Raw genomic sequence first — 22,829 nt, forward strand, 5'->3', positions numbered from 1 at the left:
ACTCTACCCCTGCACCACCATGCCACACTAAAGTGGGGTTTCATTAAAATTGGTCTTATATTACCTGGTGATTGTGGCGTATAAATGAGAATCACCACTCAAGTTTGGAGTTTGCATTAAAATGGGTTTCAAATTCCTGACGCTGGTAATGAATTGTGTAGGTAAGAACTGCAGTTGCTGGTTTAAATGGTTCACCAGACTGGGAAAAGGTTCACCAGACTGATTCCTGGGATGTCAGGACTGTCTTATGAAGAAAGACTGGATAGACTTGGTTTATACTATCTAGAATTTAGGAGATTGAGAGGGGATCTTATAGAAACTTACAAAATTCTTAAAGGGGTTGGACAGGCTAGATGCAGGAAGATTGTTCCCGATGTTAGGGAAGTCCAGGACAAGGGGTCACAGCTTAAGGATAAGGGGGAAATCCTTTAAAACCGAGATGAGAAAAACTTTTTTCACACAGAGAGTAGTGAATCTCTGGAACTCTCTGCCACAGAGGGTAGTTGAGGCCAGTTCATTGGCTATATTTAAGAGGGAGTTAGATGTGGCCCTTGTGGCTAAGGGGATCAGAGGGTATGGAGAGAAGGCAGGTACGGGATACTGAGTTGGATGACCAGCCATGATCATATTGAATGGCGGTGCAGGCTTGAAGGGCCGAATGGCCTACTCTTGCACCTAATTTCTATGTTTCTATGTTTCTAAATCAAAGCTAGACACAAAATGCTGGAGTAACTCAATGGGAGTCTCTACCTCTGGAGAGAAGGACGTTTTGGGTCGAGACCCTTCTTCAGACTGATGCTGATGAATGATTTAGTTACTTGAATTTTCACCTCTCAATTGCAGTGTTGACATTTGCAGTGTTGACATTCAGCTCTTCAGAATTTGCCCATGAATCAATTACCATGGTATCTATCCATCACAGCATTCTCAGGGCAAGATCCGCTTATCTGAGTTCTGAAACAAAACTTAAAGGGGTGGTATGGTGGCGCAGCGGTAGAGTTTCTGCCTTACAGCGTCAGAGACCCGGGTTCGATCCTGACTATGGGTGCTGCCTGTACAGAGTTTATATGTTCTCCCTGCGACTGCGTGGGTTTTCTCCGGGTGTTACAGCTTCCTCCCACACTCCAAGGACATATAGGTTTGAAGGTTACACAAAAAAGCTGGAGAAACTCAGTGGGTGCAGCAGCATCTATGGAGCGAAGGAAATAGGCAACGTTTCAGGCCGAAACCCTTCTTCAGAAACCTATCTAGGTTTGAAGGTTAATTAACTTCAGTAAAAATATTATACATTGTCCCTGGTTAAGATAGCGTTAGTGTATGGGGATCACTGGTTGGTGCGGAAGTGGGCTGCATGAATGGTAACATATTACATATTTGCAAATTTTATGAATGAAGTATATTTACGGAAAAAAATAGCACAGACACTAAACCCTAACCATGGTTGCAATGCTTTCCATTTTGAAAATAAAGTTGTTAGGACTGAAAGATTTAGGCATGTTTATTATGAAGGTTAAATTGTCAGTACACTTCCATTGTACAATAGGTTTATCATAATTAAGTCTAAAGAAAAGGGCCTGTTGCAATGGGGCAACTCAGATGGAAACATGGTATCACTGAATACTGAACAGCACAGGAACAAGCCCTTCAGCCCACAATGTCTGTGCCAAGCATGATGCGAAAATAAATGAGTCTCATATGCCTGCACATGATCCAGGTCCCTCCATTCCCTGCGCCTATTCAAAAGGGCGGCAGGGTGGCATGGCGGTAGAGCTGCTGCCTTACAGCGCCAGGGACCTGTGTTCGATCGTGGCTAAGGGTGCTGTCTGTACGGAGTTTGTAAGTTCTCCCCATGACCACGTGGGTTCTCTCCGCGATCTTCGGTTTCCTCCCCCACTTCAAAGACGTACAGGTTTGTAGGTTAATTGGCTTGGAATAAATGTAAATTGTCCCTAGGATAGTGTTAATGTGTGGGGGCTTGCTGGTCGGTGCAGACTCGGTGAGCCGAAGGGAGTCTGTTTCCGCGCTGTATCTCTAAACTTATAAAACTAAACTAAAGGCCACTATCATATCTGCCTCCACCACAACCCCTGGCAGTGCATTTAAGGCATTCACTACCCTCAGCGTAAAAAAAAACTTCCCCCACACACCTCCTTTAAAGAGTGCCCCTCGCACCATTAAAGCTATGTCCTCTCGTCTTTGACATTTCCACCCTGGGAAAAAGATTCCGGCTGTCTATCCTGTTTATGCCTCTCATCATTTTAGATACTTCTATCAGTTCTCCCCTCAGCCTCCGACACTCCAGGGAAAGCAATCCCAAGTTTGTCCAACCTACTTGTAGCTAACACCCTCTAATCCAGGCAGCGTTCTGGTAAACCTCTTCATTCTCAAATGGCCTCACCATTCACTGTGGATTGATCTGCTGCCTTGGTGTAAAGCAGTTATTTGGAAATACTTCATCAGTTATAAAGGCAAACACAGAGAGAGGCAACAGCTGCAAGAGTAGAGTGAGGTCTATTGCAGCGTTGCCTTACCTTGTTTTATTTTACTGCGTGTTTCATGAACATGCTCTGGTTCCTATGACAGCCTGCTAGGAAGTTGCTGCATCGGGTCTGGTATGCTCCTGTGTCGTAATGCACAAGTTGGTAGCTTTCAAACCCCTTATAGTTTATAGGGACGGCTGTCGTGTTATCACCACCATCTCACAAAGAGTGTTAGACTTTGGTTCCCAAGGACAATAAAGAGCATGTCAACTCTGGTGCAACGGCAGTGGGAAGCTTTTAAAAACCTGACACTTACATTTTCTAACCAGCCATCTCCATGGCAATGAAACCTTGTCTAGGATAACTCCGACAATGCATCTTGCACATATTCCTTAACGCTCCTCTTAGGATTTTACAATGGGAGCAGGAATTCATTCCAATTCAAGACACCTCATAATTCACTCAGGCGGTCAGTCCCAAGCACTTTCAATTACTGGAGTTAAGGCTTTAAAGATCAGTCGGAAGAAGGGTTTCAACCATTTCTTCTCTCCAGAGATGCTGCCTGTCCCGCTGAGTTACTCCAGCATTTTGTGTCGATCTACGATTTAAACCAGCATCTGCAGTTCCTTCCACACATTTAAACTACCAACATTGAACTTCCAGATTTTAAAATAAACATTCGATACAACGTGCTGCACTGCTCTATGAAGCACACCATAATTCAAATATGAAACCAGGATGCTTCCTGTAGTACAAGTAGATAAAATAAACATCAGGCATTATTGAAGGAATCTGGAATTGGTTCAATGGTTTGGTTAATATTACTCCCTCAACCACCTTCATCGGGAGGTATCGGAGGGACTCAGCACCCGAGAGTCCTACAATGCAGGTCTTTCCATTGCTCCTCAAGAGTGAACTGAGCAGCTGACAAATAGTGATCCAAGGGCAGAGGGTTAGATCTGAACACCCAGGATACAGTCAATAATTCATAAGGTCATAAGTGATAGTAGAATTAGGCCATTCGGCCCATCAAGTCAACTCCGCAATTCAATCATGGCCGATCTATCGCTCTCTCCTAACCTCATTCACCTTCCTTCTCCCCATAGCCTCTGACACCCGCACTAATGAAGAATCCCTACACCTTCAATCGGCCTCACCATTTGCCATTTCCTCGAAGATGGAAACAAAAAAGAGGTGTTCGTTCAGGTCTCGGTGGCGCAGCGGTAGAGTTGCTGCCTAACAGCGCTTGCAGCGTCGGAGACCCGGGTTCAATCCTGACTACGGGTGCAGTCTGGACGTAGTTTGTAGTTCTCCCCGTGACCGCGCGGGTTTTCTCCGAGGTCTTCTGCTTTTGCCCACACTCCAAGGACGTTAATTGGCTTGGTATAAATGTAAGTTGCCCCTAGCGTGTGCAGGTCGGTGGTCGGTGAGGACTCGGTGGGCCGAAGGGCCACTTTCCGCGCTGTGTCGCTAAACTAAACTAAACTAAACTAAGGTGTCCCAAGGACGTGCGGGTGTGGAGGTTAATCAGCCTCTGTAAATTGGCCTGTGGGTGCAGAGAGCGGATGCAAAACGGGGAGAAGCTAGTACTGGTGTGAATGGGTGATCAATGGTCAGTGTGGAAATCGGTGAGCTGAAGCGCACTTTTCCATGTTGTACCTTTCAATCAATCATACGGTCAATAATACGATATCTACCTTTTATCGATTCTATAAAGTTGAGATGCGGTTAAAGCTGAACTCTTTCAGAACTCTGCAGAACCCAAAATAAACAAAGAACTCTCAAAGGTTCTCGTGGGATTTTTTAAAAATTAATTACTTTCAATGAACTGTGTTAAAAAGCTTAATTGCCTGTTAAGTACTTCATATCAATATTTGAATTTGCACTGTGCCTTTTTGGTTCACGATTCATTTAACATCACGCTCCCCCCCCCCCAAATGTGCTTGAGAGCTGGCTGAACAAGTCACCTGGAGAGAACATCTTGCTCACATCAAGTACTTTGCTCGTTGAGTTTGGAAACAAAAATCTTTAGTCAGAGGGCACGTATGGATGCAGTGGTGGATTATTTTATCACAGTCACAGGTAAAGAATGGATCGGCTGGGTTTATATTCACTGGAATAATGGAATCACTGGAAGGATGAGAGCGGATCTTATAGAGACATCAAAATTCTTAAGGGATTGGACAGGCTAGATGCAGGCAGCATGTTCCCCATGTTGGGGGAGTCCAGGACCAGGGGCCACAGTATAAGAATAAGGGGTAGCCCATTTAGGACTGAGATGAGGAAAAACTTTTTCACCCAAAGAGTTGTGAATCTGTGGAATTCTCTGCCACAGAAGGCAGTGGAGGCCAATTCACTGGATGTTTTCAAGAGAGAGTTAGATATAACTCCTAGGGCTAACGGAATCTAGGGATATTGGGAGAAAGCAGTGGTACTGATTATGGATGATCACCATGATCATATTGAATGGTCCTGCTGGCTCGAAGGGCTGAATGGCCTACTCCTGCACCTATTTTCTATGCTTCTCTGTTTCTAAGCGGGTTGGCTGGATGGCAGAAGGCAAAGAGTTGCAATTGAAGGCGCTTTTTCAGGTTGGCTGCCAGTGGCGAGTGGAGTTCCGCAAGGGTCGGTGCTGGGGCCGTTTCTCTTCTCGTTGTACATTCATGATTTGGTCGAGGGGATTGAAGGCTTTGTGGCTAGGTTTGCAGATGATGCTAAGATAGGTGGAGGGGCAGGCAGTGTAGAGGAAGCAAGGACTCAGCTGAAGGACTTGGGCAGGTTAGGATAGTGGGCAGAGAAGTGACAGATGAAATTCAGTGCAACAAGGTGCAGAGTCATGCATTGTGGTAATAATAAGAATAAAGGTGTAGATTATTTTCCGAATGGAGAATCCAGAAATCGGAGGTGCAAAGGGACTTGGTGCAGGCCTCTCAAAAAGTTAATTTGCAAGCCAAATGGGAAGGCAAATTCAATGCTAGCATTTATATATTCAGGTGACTGGAATGACCCTGAATTAGTTCATCGGTTTATTTCCCACAAACTGGGCTGATGCAGGTTCTGGATTTGAAAAGTTGACCATTGCTCTGTCTCCACAAAGTTCCTCCACATGTTTGAATTTTCTACGCAAGAGTACAGCATCCGTAGTGTCTCCAAGAAAGTACTACCGGCTGGCCTGGTGCTGTATAATTTATTGATCATTATTTTACATTATCGAAACAGCTTACATTTAAAATCTGCATCTTGTGCCTATTCTGTCACGCAATTGGATCCATGATCTTCTCCACCCCCTAATATTATTCATCTACGTAATTCGGACCTGTTAATTACTCTCCACATCCACTGCCTATTGATGTAAAGATACATCATGGGAAACATCAGAAAGAGTGTCATTAAAGAGACGAAGGGCATGTGAGGCATTTTTCATTTAGGTTCAAGTGATCTGAGGTGCAGAATGTTTTACTAAGTGTGCGTTCATCCAGCTATTTTGAACAGCGGTACAAATTCTGTGGCTGAAGCAAGCAACATGCTGCTGATCAGTGCAACACAAGAAGTTATTTATGAAAGAAGGCACCAGAGACTGCAGAGACTGGAACCTTGGGCAAGAACACAAAGTGCTGGGGGAAATCAGCGGGTCGGGCAGCATCAGGCAAGAGCGAAGGCTGTACACTAAACCTTGGGCCACGTGGCAGTAAACTAAACTCAAACTCAACTGGGGAGGGAGTGGACAGGCGATGTTTTGAGTCGGGACCCTTCTTCACATTCAAGTTCTCACACTTCAGTCTGAAGAATGTTCCAGACCTGAAACATTGCCTGTCCATTCACTCCCCAGGTGCTGCCTGACCCGCTGAGTTTCTCCAACACTTTGTGTTTTGCTTACGAAGGACAGATATTTGTCAGAGATTTAGAGTCATTATGAGAGAGAAGCAGAGAAACAGGAATTTAAGCCCATCGAATCCTCACCTGCCATCAACCACCACCAACTCCTCCTTGATTCTACCTCTACACATTAGGGGTGATCTATCGTGACCAATTAACCTACCACACACACACACACACATATCATTAGGATATGGGAAAATGAAAGAAAATCGGTGGGGTGGGAGATTGCAACCTTCACGTGGTCCGCCCTGTTTCGACGAATGCAATCAACCCGGTGTGCACAATCATATAAGATCAAATAGAACAAGTTGTCCTACAACTTTAGGCTGTGCACGCCATATGCAAGAAGAAGAAAGAAAATCAGCTAGCATGGCATGAGGAGTAATATATTGGGCCGGATGCAGGATTAGTTAATGGACAGGCAATTGAGTGCTGGGATGATTTGCAGGTTGAGAGGCTGAATCCAGGAACTGGTGCTGAGACCCAAGCCAGTTCACACTCTATATCAATCAACTTGATGAGGAGATCGTGCAAAGATATCCGGACATGCTGATGATCAAACAAAGTGTCTACAAGAAGGATGCAGGGAAGCTTTGGAGATTTACTGAATTCTCTGTGAATAGGGGAAGACAAGGCTATGGAATATAATGTGGAAAAATATAACAAAGACATATGATAGCCCCCACTGTTCAGAGTTTCAAGTCAATTATTCAGAACTATAGCAGTTCCGTCAACTGCTCACCTTATAGCTGGGCCCTCCAGTGTTGGACATTTCTATCCTGTGGAAAAGGTCCTGACCATCTATCCCTCTCATAATTGTGTATACTTCTATCAAATCTGCCCTCAACCTCCGAAGTTTCAGTGAAAACAATCCAAGCCTATCCAACCTCTCCCTGTAGCTGAAACCCTCCAATCCAGGCTGCATTCTGGTAAACCTTCTCTGCACCCCATCCAAAGCCTCCACATCTTTCCTTTAGTTTAGTTCAGAGATACAGCCCTGTGGCCCACCGAGTCTGCGCCGACCAACTAGTTCTATCCTACACACTGGGGACAATTCACAGAAGCCAATTAACCTGCAAACCTGCACGTCTTTGGAATGTGGGACGAAACCAGAGCACCCGGAGAAAACCCACATGGTCACAAGTGAGAACACACAAACTCTGTGCAGATGGTCAGGATGAAACCTGTGTCTCTGGCACTGTACAGCAGCAACTCTACCATTGCGTCATCGTACCACTCTGTCCAGTAATTGGGGGCGACCAGAACTGCGCGCAATACTCCAAATGCAGCCTAACCAATATCCTATAGAGCTGCATCAAGACTTCCTGACTCTTACACTTCATGCCCCTGGCAATGAAGGCAAGCATACCGTACGCCTTCTTTCCCACCCTCAGGATGGTTGGACTGCCCCGAGGAACCCCTGAAGGACTGTACTGGGACTGAAATAGTGGACTCCCAAAGACACCACCACCTTCTTTTGTGCAAGGTGTAATTGCAAGCACTGAATTATTTTCCTCTTGTTTCCAATGGACTTCAGTGTTGCTGGGGCTCATTGTTGCCGCACTCCTACCAGGACAGACGCTCATCAGATCTTTTGCCCAGGTTTGAACGAAGGCTGCATGATATTTGGGACCATGGGGGTCAGGCCAAACATAAACTGCGCAGTAACAACCGTTGCATTTGGAAACAATGCAGTTTGTGCTCTGCATGCCGTCTACTATCATTGCGCCCACATTCAAATGCAACTGAGCTCGTTGCATTGTCCAGAAGCTGCGAAAGAAGCTATACACATGAAAGTGTCTTTATAAAGGCCTGACCCACTTGGCAATTTTTTTTGGGCGACTGTCGGTGTTATATCAGTGTTGCCAAAAGATTTTAAACATTTCAAAAATCCGGCCGCGACAAAAAAAATGTTGAGACACTTGAAAAAACTCAGCGCGTCTTATGTCATCACGCCGCAGATTTTTCGGTGACCTGATACGTCAGTCAACGATGTCGGCAGTCACCGAAAAAAAATCGCCAAGTGGGACAGGCCCTTTAGACGCTAGAATGAGAATGGTTCCTCCTTAAGTTCTTTATACTCTGCATATGTGAAACCAAGTTGATTGAATACAGCATCAGCAGTCGTGAATCACATCGTGGGAACAAGATTGCTGTATAAACACAGTCATTAAGGGCCATTCTTACCTGTAGTTGAATATTATTATGTTTCCTTCATCGTAATTTATTACTGTACAATGATGAAATTGCTGAAATATTTGCAAAATGGGGGACAAAGTGTTGCTGTAACCTTGGGTGTTGTGTAGGCATCTTGGCTTTGCGTGATGCCTGGGTGTGTTTCATGGGCCCACAGTGGCCTCTTGTGAAGTGCCAATTAATTTTCATCCCTCTCAAATTGCCACGTTTACAGATCTTGGTGTTCTCATTATTCACCGTTGAAGCACCGGTGCAAAAAAAAAAAATCCAGCCTTTCCCAAACCTTCAAACCCATAAAATCCAAGCAGGACCAGCCAACAAATACAAACACCAGTACAAGCAGAAAGGAACTTTGCAAGCAGAAATCAACTGGGGGGAGAGGGAGACTGTGAGCAGCCAAGCATTAGAAACGGAGCCGGTCCCACACAAGTTGAGCCGCCTTTCCTCGCCACCCTTCATCTCTCTCTGAGACGCCGGGAGGCGCGTCCTGTACAGGCTCCTCCTCCACACCCTGCACTTCCTCGCCCTGGTCCACCGTCCGGATACCAAGTGGCGGTCAGTGTTGCCTTCCGGTCGCGAGAGGGGCCCCCGGTGGGGATCCCTCTACGCAGGGATTCTACCCCTCTACATTGGGGACCTGGTTGTGGAGGACACTGCACCGAGGTGTTCCCTGCAACCTGTTTCTCTCGCGGTTCACAGACTCGCCAGCCGCCTGCCACTGTTGCGGGCTGGAAGAGTCTGTGTACCACGCGTACATGGAGTGCGTGAGGCTGCAGCCACTAATTGAATACCTAAAGGGGCTGCTCCTTGCCTTCTGGCTGCATTTGTCACTCACCATCCTCATCTTTAGACACCCTGTGTGTAGGGGAGAGGGTAGGGGTGAAGATGTCCGGGTTGGGTTGCTCCTGGGCCTGGCCAATCTGGCCATCCGCGAGTCTCGAGGCGGAAGAGGGCTCTGCCGGAGCCGGCTGCCTGCCCCTTTTCCGGAGATATGTCTGTGCCCGGCTGAGGTTAGAAAGGGAATACGCCCTGTCCACGGGCACCCTGAGGGAGTTCCGGGACCCCTGGGCTCCGCAGGGCTTTGGCTTGTTTTATTGTAGTGTAAATATTATTTTTTAATAATTTAATTAAAAAAATTATTTAAAAAAAGCATTAGAAATGGTCTGTTAATGCTGCATAGTTATACCTGGAGCTCAACACAAATAATAACCGCAACATCATGGACTGAGTAAAACACAAGTGGCATTTAGTCACCCTGCTTTGGGAAGATGCCATTAAGCTGGAAAGCATGCAGAGAAGATGTTGTGAGGACAGGTTCATGGATAGGAAAGATTTGCATGAGCCAAACGTGGACAAATGGGACTAGCTTTGATGGGGCATCTTGGTCGGCATGGATGAGTTGGGCCGAAGGACATGTTTCCGTGCTCTATGACTCCACACACGATTACTCTATGAGGGCCTGAGCTCCAGGGCATGATTGGGCAGGCTAGGGCTTTATTCCTTGGAGAGCTTTATTCCTTGGCTGAGGGTTGACCTTATCGATGTGTATCAAGTCATGAGGGGAATAAAGAGGGTGAATGTACAGAGATTTTTTCTCAGGGTAGGGGAATCAAGAACTGGAGGGCATGGGATTAACGGAAGAAGGGAAAGATTTAATTGGAACCTAAGGGGCAACTTTTCCACAGGGAGGATGGTAGGGGCATGGAACAAGATGCCAGAGGAAGTGGTTGAAGAGGGTACAATAACAGTATTTAAAAGTTAGTTGGACAGGTGGGGTCAAGGAAAGAGCATTCATGTCGCAGCCCTTTTTCCACCAATCTTTCCACTACCACGCACAAGAACCGCAAGACGCAGCTATATGCAGATGCCGAGAAGTGTGTCAAGGAAAAGTGGCCTTGGGAGCAGATGTGGGTACAGTTCAGATTTAGGTTTAGGTATATTAGTTTAGTTTAGTTTGGAGATACAGCATGGAAACAGACCCTATGGCCCACCCAGTCCACCGACCATTTGTTCACCCAAGTTCTACCTTATCCCCCTTCTGCATCCACTCCCTACACTCTAGGGGCAATTTACAGAGGCCAATTTACCTGCAAACCCAACGTCATTGGAATGCGGGAGGAAACCGGAGAACCTGGAGGAAACCCATGTGGTCAGAGGGAGAACGTGCAAACTCCTCACAGACAGCACCTGAGGTCAGGATCGAACCTGGGTGCCTGGCGCTGTGGGACAGCAGTTTTTTCCAGCTGTGCCATTGTGCCGGCTTATTATCGTCTTATGTGCCAAAGTGCAGTGAAAAGCTTGCTTTTGGTGCTATTCAAGTAGATCAGATATACTATACTTAAATACAATCCATCAAACACGAGTACAGTAGAAATAAATAAAAGGAGTGTAGAATATAGTTCCCAGTAGGGCATAAGTACAACATACCCATCAGGAAGCTGGCTCCGTCCTGGGGGCGGAGTTAAGGGCCTGTCCCACCAGCGTGCGATTGCATGAGTCTAGCGCGACCAAACAGAAGCGGAGTTCGCGCTAAGTACGCGCTAAGTACTTGCAAAGTTCGCACAAAGTTTGTGCGTGACGTAATTTACGTCACACTCACCAATCATCTGGGCAGGAGGCGGGCCGACTGAATTTGGACGTCGCACGGCGTTGGCGTCATCACGCAATGGCACGCCGGGCGGTGACGTCATCACGCAACACCACACGCTAGGCGTACGACGTCAAGACGCTGTGTATGACGTCAAGACGCTGCGTACGCCCTCAATGCGCCTGTGGTCCGACAGGCCGTTGGCGCGCGGAATTTTCGGACAGTGTGGGATATTTGGAGACCCGCGCGATGTCGGGACAAGTCCCGCACAACTCCATACGCCTCCGCGGTTCGAAGTGGGACCGGCCTCAAGCGACCACATTTGGTCACGCTAAACGCATGCAATCGCACGATGGTGGGACAGGCACTTGAGATACATGGGAGGTTGATCTTGGAGGGGAGGATTCTCCTCAAACCGCGGCGCATCCTAGACAATATAGCTCACCCCCTCCGTGACACACTGGTCAACCTGAGGAGCACCTTCAGCAACAGACTGGTTCCACCAAGATGCAGCACTGAACGACACAGGAGATCCCTCTTCCCTGTGGCTATCAAACTGTACAACTCCTCCCCCTTCTGTCATGGGGCAGACTTAGACTGACTCCCATCCCCCCTCTCCCCTTCCCCCCCTTCTGCCCCAATCTTTGCACATCCCCCAAGCCTTTCCACTCGTCACTTTAATTCCAAGTTTCATGTATTTTGTGTTTTATGATTGTTGGTAGATCAATTTCCCTCCTAGGATAAATAAAGTTCTATCGTATTGTATCTGTAAATAGACAAAGTCTAGAGATCACAATCAGATATGTCTGAACTGAATGTGTTACACGTTTAAGGGTTCGATATCCTACCCCTGTTCCTCCAAGTCTGGTTTGTCTTTTGAAATATATCTGGGCAATGATAGGGAATAAGAACTTATAAAAGCTGCAAGAACCAAAGGTAGCAGGGGTCTACCGAATGCACGATCCATGTATTTACTGGGATTTTCCAACAAGAATTTCCATCCAGTGAAAGCAGCAGCCACAACTTAGTCTTTCTGACGAGCGAGATTTAATAGTCACCGCCATTTCTATACAAGATGAAAACGAATTGCCAACTGATGGTTGCTAACTGAATATTTACATAATGTGAGGTGTGGAAAGGGTACTTGTGGTCTCGAAAGCCACAAATACCTGCAGGTTAATTAAACAGATGGATAGCACTTAAAACTACATTAGAGGAAGATTGATGTTCAAAATGTGATTTTGTTCTGGGAAATGAAACATTGGTTCAATGAATGGGCTTTACAAGCTGAGAACAAAGCATTTGTCATTAGGCGGGTTTATACTGATAAATGAATACTTTGCAAATAGCACGATAGACATTAAGAAAGCGGGACTGAGAAGTAACTACCATATACATAGATGCTTTGGCAAGACTACTACCTGAACCTCCAGTGCAATTTGTTTTAGTAAATCAAACTAGCAGAACAAGTATAGATACAATGAGCGCAGATGCTAATTTCTCACAAAAAAGACACAAAGCGTTGGAGGAACGCAGCGGGCCAGACAGCCCTATGGGGAACATGGACAGGAGACGTTTCGGGTCGGGACCTTTCTTCAGACTTGTGGTGGTGGTGTTGGGGGGGTGGAGAACGCAGCAAGCAGCAAGAGGAACTAGACAAAGCCGGGTGAGTGATAGGTGGATACAGGTTAGTGGAGTATTTGATAGGCTGGTGGTTGGACAAAGTATAGAGGAAAATACACAAGCAGTGATAGAAGAGGTGCATATTGTGAAGCCAGAGAAAGGAATATAGAGGTGGAAGGAAAGGGGAAAGTGAGAAATGGGAGAGAGGGGGAGAGAGAGAGAGAGAGAGACAGAGAGACAGAGACTGAGACAGAGGGAGACAGAGAGAGAGGGAGAGAAGGAGAGAAGGAAGCCCATTGACAGCTGTGGGTGCAGAAAGATGGGGGGGTGGTGGTGGTGGTGGGTGATGGGTAGAGCTTGCTGGAAATGGTAGTCATTCTCAATATGTAGCAAATGGAAATCTAAAGTGTGAAGCAGGAGAGAAAAGCGGATGCAAGTGCACGTGCCAGAGGCCAAAGTACTAAAAACCCAAAACAGTTACAACTCAGAGAGTAGAATCTATTCAAGCCACTCACCTTTCTTGGACTTTGCTCCAATCTTCAACTTGGACGGCCATGCAATTTGTGTGCCTGTTTCTTCCATAATCTGTTGAAAGATTAGAAAGCTGGTGAAAAGACCATCCAAACCACTCGAATTAACCACAATCAACGAATGAAGATAATAAGCAAGGCACATGCTGTCAGGATCGTGGACAAACTTACTAAAGGTGCAATACTTAAGAAAAACACACAAACGCTGACTTAGAAGGTCGGGAAAAAACATTTCAATACAACAACTCATCTGATGGCTACTAGACTTTAAGACCCCATTTAGAGGGGCTGGAGGTTTTAGTTTAGTTTAGATTAGTTTAGAGATACAGCGCTGAAACAGGTCCTTCGGCTCACCAGGTCCGAGCCAACCAGTGATCACCCCATACACTAACACTATCTTACACACACTAATGCCCCTGTTCCACTTAGGAAACCTGAACGGAAACCTCTAGAGACTTTGCGCCCCACCCAAAGTTTCCGTGCGGTTCCTGCAGGTTGCAGGTGGTTGCCGGAGGTTGCAGGTAGTGGAAGCAGGTAGGGAGACTGACAAAAACCCCCAGGGACCTCCGGGAACCGCACGGAAACCTTGGGTGGGGCGCAAAGCCTCCAGAGGTTTCCGTTCAGGTTTCCTAAGTGGGACAGGGACATAAGGATAATTTACAATTTTACCAAGCCAATTTGCCAACAAACCTGTACGTCTTTGGAGTATGGGAGGAAATCGGAGATCCCGGAGAGAAAACCCACGCAGGTCACGGGGAGAACATACAAACTCCCTACAGGATCGAACCCGAGTCTCTAGGGTAGGATAATGTAGGAGAGTGTTAGTGGTCGGCGTGGACTCGGTGGGCCGAACGGCCTGTTTCTGCGCTGTATATTTAAACTACACTAAAAAATTAAAAGCCCTGAGAACACTGGGTGAATCCTCCACCTGTGGTGGACATTATTGCACTGTTAATCATCAGCATATTGATTCAATGAATAGGCTCTGTTCCATGAGACCATCTGAACGGTCACATGCCATGGTGCATAAACACAGCACATTTACCACATTTACCACAGTATTGCTGAACGTTGGAGTAAAAGAAGCCAAACTCTGCTGATAACCATTTGCCGTGCTGCATGTCAGGCACAGGCATTTTGACTGGTGATGAGTCAGGAAGCTTTAACATACAGTCCCGATTTTCCAACCTCCCTCACTGCGGACATTGAGAGTCAAGAGTGTTTTATTGTCACATGTCCCAAACGGAACAATGAAATTCTTAGAAATGCTGGACACAAAATGCTGGAGTAACTCAGCGGGTCCAGCAGCACAACAGAATATGTAAACATAGTACTCTGCAAACAATATAATCAACAAAAAAAAGTCATATATATACTGTATATACATGTGTATATAAGTGTGTGTGGGTGTGTGTATATATATATGATATATATATATATACATAACACACACATGCATACATGCATACATACATACACAATAATAGCGCAAAAAGACAAATCCAATTCCCCCAAGTCTATGTAGTTCAGAGCTTATTTGGAGGTTGTAGTGTTTTTATTCCTGACTTTTTCTCTGTTATGCTACAATGCTGAGAGATATATTCCACACTCTGGTGTTTGTCTCTGCTCTATCTGTTGCACTTGTGTTTGTCTAGATTGCATGCACATGTGGCATTATTTGTTTGAGTGGATAGCACACAAACAAAGTTTTTCACTGTACCTCAGTACAGGTGACAATAACAAACCTAAACCTAACATCTCGAGATAGTTGAAGCATTCATTGGAGGTGAAGAGTGGCCCTTCATCCCAACGATTCACACTTGTTCTATGTTATTCTACTTTTGCATCCACTCCTTATGTATAAAGGGGCAGTTTAGAGAGGCCAATTAGCCGCTTAATCCAGATGTCGAGGAAACCCATGGGGTGAACGTGCAAACTCCACACAGACAAGGTCAGGATCGAACCTGGGTCTCTGGAACTGTGAAGCAGTAGCTCCACCAGCTGTGCCACTGTGCTACCCATTTTAAATTAAGATGCTATATTATCTTAACTGTTCACAAAAGGTACCAACTACAAAAATGTGCAATAGTTGGTGAACAATCTCGCCCCAGATGCTTGGAGCGCAGCAGGATGAGGGATAATCTTATTGAGGTGCATAAAATCCTGAGAGGAATAGATCGGGTAGAAGCACAGAGTCTCTTGCCCAGTGTAGATGAATCGAGGACCACAGGACACAGGTTTAAGGTGATGGGAGACAGATTTAAAAGGAATCTGAGAGGTAACTTTTCCCACACAAAGGGTGGCAGGTGTATGGGACAAGCTGCCAGAGGAGGTAGTTGAGGCAGGGACTATCCCAACATTTAGGAAACAGTTAGACAGATACATGGATAGGAAAGGTTGGGAATGATATGGGCCAAACGCGGGCAGGTGGGATTAGTGTAGCTGGGACATGTTGGCCGGTGTGGGCAAGTTGGGCCAAAGGGCCTGTTTCCACACTGTATCACGCTATGACTCTATGAGATCTTTACTGGCAATACACGGAGCCAGAAACGCAGTCTGCATATCCACATAAATACCTGGCACTTCACACAGCTGCCTACACACTGCCTGGAACAGGCTATTATCCAAATCCAGGCCTTGGTGCATTAAAGTGGAACATTTATTTACTTCTAATGTCTGGGAGAAGGGGAAATAAATACAACTGGAACAAAAGATTAAAACAAAGAGGTAGCGTTGGTTAGCTCCGACCAAACATGAACTAATGCTTTGTTTATATGCTGGGAAATTCAAACATTTCCACAACAATCTTCTCACTTAATCATCTTGCTGATGGGAATTGAAACCATTACACACAGTAATCATTATAAAAGACTAAGCTATCCCCACCAAAGGTTTGGACGCAAAGTGCTGGAGTAAAGGGCCTGCCCCACTTTGCGATTTTTTCGGAGACTGCCGGCGTCATATCGGTGTCGCCAAAAGATTTTGAGCATTTCAAAATCCAGCGGGGTCAAAAAAAAATACTGCGACACTTGAAAAAACGCCGCGCGTCATACGTCAGCACGCCGCTAATTCTTCGGTGACCTGATACGTCAGTTAATGATGCCGGCAGTCGCTGAAAAAATCGCCACGTGGGACAGGCCCTTTACTCAGCGGGTCAGGCAGCATCACCTGAGAATATGGGTGGACCATCTATCCACCTCTACTGTGACCCTCGGACTATCCTAGATTGGACTTTGCTGGCTTTACCTTGCACTAAACGTTATTTCTTTATCATGTATCTACACACTCTAAATGGATCGATTGTGATCATGTGTGGTCTTTCTGCTGGCTGATTAGCATGCAACAAAAGTTTTTCACTGCACCTCAGTAGATGTGGCAATAAACAAAATTAACTAACTAATAGACAACGTTTCTAGTCGGGACCCTTCTTTCAGTCTGAAGACGAGTCTGGACCCGAAACGTCGCCTATCCGTTCTCCGGTGATGCTGCCTGACCCGCTGAGTTACTCCAGCACGTTGTGTCTCACTGTAGGGGGAGGTGAAGGCTAAGGACTCAGGTATACCTGAGTGAAGTTTTCTGATGATTAATGTCTTTGCTCAGACAACTGCTTAGACATGGCTTAGTAAAAATCTGATTGATTATCCACCTGTACAGAGCCGAGAGATGTGAACACACTACAACCTGCTCATAACCATAACCAGGACACACACTAGGGTACAATATTTGTCACTCGAGTACATAAGCGGAATCCAAGACATGCACGGTACAGTAATTTTTTTCCAACATCTATCTCGTCAACCTATTCTTTACCTGAGGGCTGCATCCCAAGGCAATCAGTGGAAAGCTCAATGACACCAACCTAAACAGTCACACTCTGGCCCAGCTTAGATGATGGATTGAATGTCCTTCTTCTGAGAGTAATATTCAATTTCGAAAAGCAAAGAAAATTGCCTGAGAAGTGGCTGCTTTCTGAAACCACGTCGCTGCAAGAGGTCTGTACTAAAACAAAGCATCAAATTTGGAAATAACAGAAATTGCCAAATTAACGCAATGGATTTAAATAACAGGACTGATACACTGCAACCGGACACATCTGCAAATGTTTCTTCATGCAGAAGTGAACAAAAAATGATGCTTTATTATTTCATTTGATATGTAGTCTTTAGGAAGCAAACAATAAATAACTGCCATTAATGTTTCCTTCTCCAAAGTCACCGGCTTGTTTTTTTTAATAAATGTTGGCATCATGACTAGAGTAATAACTGAACAGTGTTGAAAGGAACTGCAGATTCTGGTGGAGTAACTCACAGGGTCAGACAGCATCTCTGGAGACAAGGAATCGGTGACGTTTTGGGTCGAGAGCCTTCTTCAGTCTGAGAAGAATCAGAGAAGAATCAGTCTCAACCCGAAACGTCACCTATCACCTATTGCTATTCCTTTTCTCCAGAGATGCTGTCTGACCCGTTCAGTTACACCAGCATTTTTGTGTCTATCTTTGGTTATTATAGCTGATCAGGTGATTGTAGTAATCTGAACTGTTGGTTTGGCTGTTTGTTGCAACTGGTTGATATTCACAGTGTTTAATACAAATGGTAAATGCAGAGACTAAATTGGAAACAAGGAAGTGCAGATGCTGGTGTATCAACGAATGCAGTCCGCCTGGTCGGTGGCTCAAAATCCCATACAACGTTTTATTATTTTATGTAAAATGGACACAATGTGCTGTAGTAACTCGGCATTCTTGGAGACCATGGATAGGTGCCGCTTCTGTGGTTAGTTGGTATGCAAAAGAGTCACGACCCGGAATGTCACCTATCCACGATCTCCAGGGATGCTGCCTGACCTGCTGAGTTACTTCAGCACTTTTGTGAGCACTTTCCAGAGACTACTTTAGAAATGTATCAACAGCATGAGAATCTGATAGTATTTCTCTCATATTTGTGACCTCACCCAGGACTGCAAATTCAGCAAAAACAACTTACATTTATACTGTGCTTTAATGGGATAACATAGCCTTAGGCTCTGTGCAGGTGGATTATCAATCAGGTATTTACTAAGCCAATTTGAGATATTAAGATAGATATCCAAATGCTCAGTCAAAGAGTTGATATTTCCAGATGGTATCAAATGGGCTGTACTCCTTAAAACATCACACACATTTTCCATTGGGCTTGCGACATATGTTATTAACTTTGTATAGGATTCAAACAAAGAAAATCATCTGTAAAATTTAAAAAATGGCACTATTTTAAAATGAGCTGGTGACTCATCTTTGAAGGCTACACAAGGAACCAGATGCTGGAATCTTGAACGAGGCACAAGATTCATAAGTTCACAAGTTATAGGAGCATAATTAGGCCATTCGGCCCATCGACTCTATTCCTCCATTCAATCATGGCCGACCTATCTTTCCCTCTCAATCTCACTCTCCTGCCTTCTCCCCATAAGGTGCTGGAGTAACTCAGTGGGTCCGGCAGCATCTTCAGTGGGAATGAAGAAGGGTCCCGATTCAAAGCGCCATCTATCCATTCACTCCTAGATATGCCGCCTGAGTTACTCCAGCTCTTTGTATTTTACTGATATTTTAAGATTGTCGTTCTGTCTTAAACAAGGAAATTGATGACTGGAGCTTGTATTTACTTTTAGGATTGCCCATCCCTTGAGAAGGTGGTGCTGATCTTCCTTCTTGAACTGCAATGGTTCTTCTGACGTTGCTACTTCTGTGGTGCTTCTGAAGAGAGATTCAGGAGTTTTAGACCAACAAACATGAAGGGATGGGAGGCAGTTCTTAGTTCGGCCGGTTCACGGTTTGGAAGGGAACCTGCAAGGCAGGGCTGGGCAACCTACGGCCTGTTGCGGTCCGTAACCCAAAATCATCCGGCCCGCAGACTTCCATCATCACCGGTACCTTCCGGGCCCGAGACCGAGGTACAGTGAAAAGCTTTTGTTGCATGCTAACCAGCCAGAAAGACAATACTGTGACAATCAAGCCATTCACAGTGTACAGATACACCATAAAGGGAATGACATTTAGTGCAAGGTAAAGCCAGTAAAGTCTGATCAATGATAGTCCAAGGTAGAGATAGTAGTTCAGGATTGCTCTCTGGTTGCAGTAGGTTGGTTCAGTTCAGTTGCTTGATAACAGGGTTTCACCACGTGAGCAGGAATGACATGTTTAATGGAAACACAAGAAACTGCAGATGCTGGAACCTTGCATTCGCTCCATAGATGCTGCTGCACCCGCTGAGCTTCTCCAGCATTTTTGTGTACCTTCGATTTTCCAGCATCTGCAGTTCCTTCTTAAAACCATAGAACACAAAATGTAAAACATCAGGTCAAACACAAAACAACACAAATAACAGCTTGACACCCTTCTGTCTAAGCCCTTGAGCTCCTGAATTCATAATTCATCATATTTCATATGTGCTTGAGCATAAATCCAGATGGCATCACCACTGCACTTTAACTACGTACTGCAGCATGATAATAATTTTGCCCAATTACATCTTGCAATTAGCTAGAGGACTGTTGCTCTATTTAGTTTAGCTTAGGTTAGAGATACAGCGCAGAAACAGGCCCTTCGGCTCACCGAGTTTGCGCCGGCCAGCAATCCCCGCACACTCACACGACCTTACACACACTAGGGACAATTTACAATTATACCATGCCAATTAGCAAACAAACCTGTATGTCTTTCAAGGGTGGGAGGAAACCGGAGCTCCCGGAGAAAACCCACGTGGGTCACAGGGAGAATGTACAAACTCTCTACGGACAGCACCTATAGTCAGGATTGAACCTGGGTCTCTGGCGCTGTTAGGCATCAACTCTACTGTTGTGCAACCGTGCCACCCGCGATAGATGAACAAAAGAATACACAGCTAAATAGGTTATTCATCAAACAAGCTTAATCCGGTTATAATTATCACTGTTTATGGTTTTTTTCAACTGGATTCATTGAAGAAAATGCACAAATCCAACAGCAACAGTTTTTTCTATCCTGCAAATAATTTTATATCAAAATCTGTTGTACTCATTTGTACGTACATTAATATTCAGTTTAACAAATAACATTGTCATACAGAATAGAGTCATAGAGTCATACAGCATGGAAGAAGGCCCTTTGGCTCAACTTGACCATGCCAACCAAGATGCCCCATCTACACTAGTCCCACCTGCCCACATGTGGCCCGTATCCCTCTAATCCCTCTCTATCTACATACCTGCCCTTATGTATTTCGAATGTTGCTCTAGTATCTGCTTCAACTATCTCTTCTGGCAGCTTGTTCCAATATATCCACCACCCCCTGTGTGAAAAAGATGTCCTTCAAGTTCCTATTAGATCTTTCTCCTCCCACCTCAAACCCATGTCTTCTGGTTCTTGATTGCCCTACTCTGGGTAAAGGATTCTGTGCATCTACTCTATCTATTGCCCAAATGACCTTATACACTTCTACAAGATCACCCCTCATCCTGCTGCACTCTAAGAAATAAAGTTTGACCCTGCTCAACCTCTCCCTGGAGTTCAGGCCCTCAAGTCCTGGCAACATCCTTGTAAATCTCACATGCTCCCTTTCCAGCTTAATGACATCCTCCCTCTCGCAAGGCGACCAAGACTGAACATGATACTCCAAATGCGGCCTCGCCACCGTCTTGTACAACATAACATCCCAACTTTTATACTTAACACCCTGAATGATGAAGACCAATGTACCGAGAGCCTTCTTGACCACCCTATCTACCTGTGGCATTGCGGGGGCAGAAACATCAGTGGCATTCAAGGGGCTTTTAGACAGGCACATGGATACGCAGTGAATGGAGGGAAATAGATCTCTTGCCGGTAGAGTAGTTTAGTTTTTCATGGCATTTTGTTCGACACGGACATTGCGGGCCATAGGGCCTGGTCCTGTGCTGTATTGCTTGAAACTAAAAATAAAAATATTTTAAAAATGTTTTAAAGCAGTTCGCTATCGGGCAATACCTGCGCAATAGGGTGGCATAGCGATAGCCCCACGGTCTTACAGCACCAGAGACCAGAGTTCGATCCTGACTACAGGTGCTGTCTGTATGGAGTTTGTACGTTCTCCCTGTGACCTGCGTGGGTTTTCTCCGAGATCTTCGGTTTCCTCCCACACTCCAAAGACGTACAGGTTTGTAGGTTAATTGACCTGGTATAAATGTTAAATTGCCCCTATTGTGTGTAAGGTAGTGTTAATGTGTGGGGATCGTTGGGCAGTGCCGACTCGGTGGGCCGATGGGCCTGTTTCCGCGCTGTATCTCTAAACTAAACTGAACAGCCATTATGATCAGCCATGATCATATTGACTGGCGGTGCAGGCTCGAATGGGCCGAATGGCCTACCCCTGCACCTATTTTCTATGTTTCTACATTAACACTAATCGGGTTATGATCTTAAACATGAAGGCTGTTTCTCTTTCCTCTAATGCTGCCTGCCCTACATTAAACATTTCCAGCTTGCAGTTTTGTTTTCCAGCATCTGCAGTTTTTGCTGCTTTGGCTGTGGTTCTCAGTTTTGGCATAAGGGCCGCAAGCTTAAAGCGATCTGGAATTCGTACATCTTCCACACGCAAAATTCCCACTTGGAACGTCAATGAATGCGGAAATCCAACAGCTCAACCCAGAGGAGCTGACAGAGCCAAGAGGGTGTGTAGTAACTGATCCATTCTGGGCCGATCACCATTCTGTTGTTTTAAAGTACAGTGGTTTCTTCGTAACTTGTTTGTGTTCTTTTGTTTCTGTGAACTAGAAGTTCTGCAAAGAAAATATAAGAGCAACTATACCTGTCAATGCTAGTTTTCACCAGGAAAGGTGAAGGCAAAATGCACTTGCATCCAATGCATAAGGGGAAGGTATTTAGTACAATTAAGGGTTCATTGATAAATCTGGATACATTAAACTCCCGCCCTCAGTCTGTCTGATCAGAGGGTTTGAACTAAGTTGGAAGACAAATGTTATCAGGGAAACATTATTTAGTTTTTTCGAGACATAGGGCAGAAACAGGCCCTTCAGCCCACCGAGTCCGTGCCGACCATCGATCCCCGCACAGTAACACTATCCTACACTAGGGACAATTTTTGCATTTATACTAAGCCAATTAACCTACAAACCTGTACGTCTTTGTAGTGTGGGGGGACACCAAAGTCCTCGGAGAAAACCCACGCAGGTCGCGGGGAGAACGTATAAGCTCCGTACAGGCAAGCACCCGTAGTCAGGATCGAACCCGGGTCTCTGGCGCTCTTAGCGCTGTTATGCCCCTGTCCCACTTAGGAAACTTGAACGGAAACCACTGGAGACTTTGCGCCCCACCCAAGGTTTCCGTGCGATTCCCGGAGGTTGCAGGTGGTTGCCGGAGGTTGCAAGTAGTGGAAGCAGGTAGGGAGACTGACAAAAATCTCCGGGAACCGCACGGAAACCTTGGGTTGGGTGCAAAGTCTCCAGAGGTTTCCATTCAGGTTTCCTAAGTGGGACAGGGGCATTAGACAGCAAGTCTACTGCTGCGCCACAGTGCAGCCTATT

At 45.5% G+C, this 22,829-nt stretch overlaps 1 protein-coding gene across 1 annotated transcript in view; it reads right to left on the bottom strand.

Moving 5' to 3' along the window:
- Positions 1–22,829, bottom strand: part of LOC129704241 (protein bicaudal C homolog 1-like) — a 221,285-nt gene that overhangs the window by 90,911 nt on the left and 107,545 nt on the right. The window contains exon 3 of the mRNA XM_055647242.1: positions 13,281–13,350. Within this exon, the coding sequence (XP_055503217.1) occupies positions 13,281–13,350 (70 nt within the window). The remainder of the gene's footprint in view (positions 1–13,280; positions 13,351–22,829) is intronic.

This window comes from Leucoraja erinacea, chromosome 15 (assembly GCF_028641065.1).
Source record: "Leucoraja erinacea ecotype New England chromosome 15, Leri_hhj_1, whole genome shotgun sequence".
Classification (NCBI taxonomy): domain Eukaryota; kingdom Metazoa; phylum Chordata; class Chondrichthyes; order Rajiformes; family Rajidae; genus Leucoraja; species Leucoraja erinaceus.